This window comes from Galeopterus variegatus, unplaced genomic scaffold (assembly GCF_000696425.1).
Source record: "Galeopterus variegatus unplaced genomic scaffold, G_variegatus-3.0.2 Scaffold25182, whole genome shotgun sequence".
NCBI classification, from domain to species: Eukaryota; Metazoa; Chordata; class Mammalia; order Dermoptera; family Cynocephalidae; genus Galeopterus; species Galeopterus variegatus.
The window spans coordinates 1,948-7,945 of NW_007751293.1; the positions used below are offsets into that span (position 1 = coordinate 1,948).

The following is a 5,998-nucleotide window of genomic DNA, read 5'->3' on the forward strand; positions in this document are numbered from 1 at the left end:
ATGCATTTATAATTACACATGAATAACATACAAACCTATAAAAAGTTTTCATTTATTTTCCCCTTTAATTATTCCAATGTGAAATGAACACTTGATTAAAATTCCTTGTATGCTTTTGAAAAACATATATAAATATTTTAGGTAGATTGTTAGGTATAACACATAAAGTCATTAAAATGCTAAGACATTCATAATTGTAAAAAACTTTGAACATTTCATAAAACACAGCCACATCTCACCTGAAAAATTCTGTCACATTTTACGAAGAAAACAAGAAATATTAGTTTAAGATCTAAACATTTTTCTTTAACGTTTTTGTAAAAGAGTCTATGACTTGTTTGTTTCTCAGGCTGTAGATAATGGGATTTAACAAAGGAATTATGACAGTGTAAAATAAAGAGTCCATCATATCTTGATCATCTGTTTCTGGAGATGCTGGGTGCACATACATGAAGAGAAGAGGACCATAGTACAAAGACACAGACAAGAGATGGGCTCCACAGGTGGAGAAGGCTTTCCTTATGCCTTTGGCAGACTTCTTTTTGAAGATCGTAAATAGAGCCACTGCATAAGAGTTAAGAACTGTCACAATGGTGAAAACCTGAATTGAACCAGACAAAATAAAAACCATTAAAATATTAATAGAAGGGTCGGTACAGGAAATCATAAACAATGGTATAATATCACAGTAAAAGTGATGTATTATGTTGGAATTACAGAAAGTTAATCTCAACATAAAAACTTCATGAATTAAGGCATGAAGAAAACCACCTACAAATGATAAGACTAGTAGTCGAATGCACAGTTTATTGGTCATAATCACTGGATAGAGTAAAGGTTTGCATATGGCTACATAGCGATCATATGCCATTGCTGCCAAGAGAAAACATTCTGTGGTTCCACCAAATGCAACGGAAAAAAATTGTATCATGCATTCGGAAAGAGTTATGATCTTGCTCTTGGCTAAGAAGTTGACCAACATATTGGGGGTCACTGTGGATGATATCCAAGCATCCACAAAGGCTAAACTCCCAAGGAATAAGTACATGGGGATATGGAGGTGAGGGTCATTCCAGATGACAGCAATCAGACCAAGGTTCCCCACGATGGTGATGAGATACATCACCAAGAACACCAGGAACAAGGGGGTTTTCCACTCTGGTTGATATGGAAGTCCTGTGAGAACAAACTCTGTCAGCAGTGTTGCATTTTCCCTTTCCATGTCCTCACCGGATGTCCCTGAAATGAAATGCAGAAAATGTAAGGAGCATTCACTAGGATTTATAAAGTGAATACCTGGGGAGGCGGCTGATATAAAACCATACTCTTACTAGAGTACCATTTTAATTTTATTTTGTATTACTGTAATAGATGGAAACTGTTTCAGGGAATTGAAAAAACAAATAAATGCACTTATTTCAATTTTAATAATGAAATAAAATAATCTGCTTTTTAAAAATGATTAAAATGCAGGCAAAGTGCTACTTCATGTGTGATAAGATGTTGGGAATGAGAAGGAGGATGAAGAAGTAGATTCTAAAGCATTCAGAATGTCGAGTCACTATGACTTAGTCACATATTCTGTGTGAAAATAGTGGTCAGTGAAGAAAAGAGGAATCACTTAGTGCCTAGGTATATTCTTTTATTTAATTTCAGGGAATTGAAAAAATTGAAATAAATGCACTTATTTCAATTTTAATAATGCAATAAAATAATCCGCTTTTTAAAAATTATTAAAATGCAGGTAAAGTGCTATTTCATGTGTGATAAGATGTTGGGAATGAGAAGGAGGATGAAGAAGTAGATTCTAAAGCATTCAGAATGTCGAGTCACTATGACTTAGTCACATATTCTGTGTGAAAATAGTAGTCAGTGAAGAAAAGAGGAGTCACTTGGTGACTAGGTATATTCTTTTATTTATTTATTTTTTCTTTGTAAGGTATCATTTATAGGTTTTTAAAATTTTTTTCCTTTTTTTATTATTAGCATATTCATTATTACAAATCATAATTTTTCTTTATGCCCTTTACCTGACTTATCACTGCCCAAACTGCCTCTGTCCCATCCCCTCATCTCTAGTATCCTTAGGTTTGTTCTCTCCTTCTGAAAGTTCAACATATTGTTGTGGTTCTTTCTTTCTTTCTTTCTTTCTTTCTTTCTTTCTTTCTTTCTTTCTTTCTCTCTCTTCCCCCCTCTCCCTCCCTTCCTCCCTCCCTCTACCCTCCCTCCCTCCTTCCCTCCCTTCCTTTCTTTCTTTTTCTTTCTTTCTGACTCTCCTCTTTCTTTCTTAGCACCTAGTTATAAGTAAGAACATGCAATTTTCTCTTTCCTTGTCTGGCTTATTTCACCTAACATAATTTTCTCCAGACTCACCCATGTTGCTGCAAATGACAGAATTTCATTCTTTTTTATGGCTGAGTAGAATTCCATTGTGTATATGGAATATACCACATTTTCCCTGTCTAGTCATCTGTTGATGGACACTTAGGTTGGCTCCATATTTGGGCTACTGTAAATAGAGTACAATGAACGTGGTAGGGCAAGTATCACTTCGACATGATGATTTCCATAGTTTGGATATATATCCAGTAGTGGGATTGCTGGGTCATCTGGTAGTTGTATCTGTAGTTGTTTGAGGAACCTCCATACTGTTTTCCATGATGGCTGTACTAATTTACAGTCCCACCAACAGTGTAGAAGAGTATTCCTTTTCTCACACAGCTGACCCCCAATGCAGCCGTGGGCCCACCCATGCATACCCAAGCCCTGAAGTGGCCTGCACACCATCCAAACAGGAGCTGAGGCATCCCAATGCATACTCAACTGCACTGATACAAGAAAAGTCACCAGAAGAGCCTACAAATAGAGGAGGAAGTCTTTCCTTCGTAGCCCACTCCAGAGTAATAGAAGAAACAAGTGTCTGACTAGGTATATTCTTATCCAAAATTGAGTTTGAAAACTTGGATGCACTGATAAGTTTGTAGTGTGAGCATTCTCCAGACATCTAGGTGAGATGTACTTAGTAATATGATTCTACTAGAGTAATAGAAATAATGACTTGTGAGTCATTGGGGTAGTTGAGAATGTAGTTATAGCTTACTTATCTATTGGAGAGTACACAAAGAAAAGAGAAGAAGAGGAAGAGGAAAACTTGAAGTTACATTAAAGAAGTTATACAGGGGATAGATGTAATTTATTAGATTCCCAATGCCTGATCCTCTTTTCTACATGAATCTACATGACTCATGATTACAAGACTACATGAGTCTTGGTGGCATACAGAGATAGTCCCCTAGATTTGTCCAATCAAATCCACCTAATATAGATTTGGATATGGACAGATGGAGACAAATGTACATGGACAAAACAAAATTTTAGTGCAAAAGCAGCCAAGACAAAAATTATAAAGATTTCAGCACATGCACCCTGCGTCTCTGACAATGGCATTGATAGTGTGAGCAGTGTCATCAGAAGTTGCACAGCAGTAACAGCCACCCTCATTAAGCTAGTGTTGGAAAATAATTGTGGCTGTTGACTGGCAGCCTTGCTTCCTCCGTTCCTGCAGTTTTTTCAAGCTGAATTCTCCAAGTTTCCTGGCATTTCTATGTTAGAGCCGAGTTTTATTAAATAAGCTATTTTCCTATGCAACCCGTAGCCTTGAATGTCTAAAAGAGAGTCAAGGGAGACACTTGAAAAGGATACTGAGCAGAGTGGTCAAGGAAAAAAGCAGGAGAGAAACTGGGAAGCCAAGTGTTTTGGACAAGAAGACAGGAAAGGCATTAAGAGTGACAAAGTGAAGTACTGTGCCTAATGCCAAAATCAATGTTCTAGTAGGACAAGGAGTGAACTGAGATCACTAAGTGTGAACATTAACAGACTGTTAGTGGTTTTAGAGAGAAAAGTTTCCATTGTGTAATAGAATTGGGCTCAGTGAATTATGAAGAGTGAATAGAAACAAGTGGCACCACAGTGAGAGAAATGGTGCAGAGCACTCCATGAAGTGCAGGGGAAGAGCTGGCCTCCGTCTCCTGCTCATAGACTGATTTAATTTTTGTCTCCTGTAGAATATTTTAAGAAATGTTTTCAAAAGAAAGAATAAGCTATTGAGAGGAGGGGAGAAGAAGCTATCTAGAGGATAAAAGGAACAAGAGAAATGGAAAGGGAAGTTTCGGTGGATGAAAATAGCACAGGAGGGAGGATGAGAAATAGGCAGAGAATAAAAAAGTCATAGATGGATAAGTGTAAAAAAGACCCGTCAAATAAGAGAAAGAGAGGAAGTAACAGAGATGCCTGAAGACAAAATAAAGGGAAAAGCTCAGAGGTTTGGGTTGAATGTTTATATCACCCTCGTGTTCATTAATAGCTATCAGTTCTGAATAGACATTTCTCATACGAAGGCATACAAATGGCCAACAGGTACATGAAAAAATGCTCAACATCACTCAGTATCAGGGAAATGCAAATCAAAACCACACCAAGATATCATCTCACCTCAGTTAGAGCGGCTATTATCAAAAAGACAGAGAATGGCAAATGCTGGTGAGGATGTGGAGAAAGCAGAAATCTCCTACACTATTGTGGGACTGTAAATTAGTGCAGACATTATGGAAAACAGTGTGGAGATTCCTGAAACGACAACATATAGAACCACCATATGATCCAGCAATCACACTGCTGTGTATATACCCAAAGGAATGGAGATCATGTCAAAGGATTATCTGCACTCCTGTGTTTATTGCAGCTCTATTTACAGTAGCCAAAAGTTGAAATCAGCCTAAATGTCCATCAACAGATGACTGGATAAGGAAAATGTGGCATATATACTCTATGGAATACTACTCAGCCATAAAAAAGAATGAAGTTCTGCTGTTCACAGCACCATGGATGAACTTAGACAAAATTATGTTAATTGAAGTAAGGCAGGCACAGAAAGAGAAATGCTACATGTCCTCATAAGCGTGAGATAAAGAAAGAAAACAAAAAGGAAAGTAAGAAAGAAAGAAGCAATCGCAATAATACTTTGAACTTCCAAAAAAAAAAAAAAAAGAGAGAACAGAATTGTTCTCTTTTATTAGAGGTTATTAGAGGTGGGGAAGAGGGTGGAGGAGGGAAGTTAGCAAGAAATTAAAGGGTCACAAAGATTGATTATGTTTTGTAAACATGGGTTTACTAATTATCCTGATTTGATCACCACATATTGTAAACATGTATTGATATTCAATTCTGTACCCCACAAATATGTATAATCAATTACTTTTCAATAAAAAAAACTGTCACAAAAATAATTCTGAGAAAAGAGAGGAACATTTTCTGTATATTTCCTAACACATTCACACACACACACACACACACACACACACATGCACGAGGGATCTTCAAAAAGTTCGTGGAAAGGTTTATATTATCTTTTAATTCTATTTTCCCACAAACTTTTCTTTTAGGCTTAATATTTTATTTAGATAGGCCATTTTCAATGATTTTACATGTTATTAGTGAAAAAAGTTAAATTTTAAAATACTCACATTTGTAAGTACTAACATGTATTTGTGTGAATGAGAATATAGTTAATTTAAAAAAAAATAACTTCAAGTTAGTCACCTTACAAGAAAAACTTGGCAATTACAACTTGGAATTAAAAAAATGTATTTAGCTATTTCTTAACATGAATTTGAATATAGAGCATAAGTGTTTAAAAAAATAGAATAGTAATTACTATGACTAGTATTACTGTATATACATAAAATACTCAATGAACTACATAAGTATTTCTATATATATTCTATCCTATATATATTTTATACAATGTATATATACAATAATCAATTAAAGTACTGCCAGACATTGTGAAGGTATAGAGGATATAATATTTCACTGACAAACCTGAAAACTTTTAATCAGAGAATTAGTTAAGCAGAATGGATATTTATATAAGAATTGTCAGAAAGATTTATTAGAAAAGAATCATTGTGACTTGAATATTTAAAAACAGTTTTAAAGC

General features: G+C 35.5%; 1 protein-coding gene across 1 annotated transcript; it reads right to left on the reverse strand.

Annotated features, from left to right (window-relative positions):
• Positions 1-292: 292 nt before the first annotated feature.
• LOC103583641 (olfactory receptor 5H2) lies at positions 293-1,223 on the reverse strand. Its single transcript, XM_008564903.1, has one exon. It carries the CDS (start codon positions 1,220-1,222, stop codon positions 293-295), a length of 930 nt encoding a protein of 309 aa, XP_008563125.1. The 5' UTR covers position 1,223.
• Between the last annotated feature and the right edge of the window lie 4,775 nt (positions 1,224-5,998).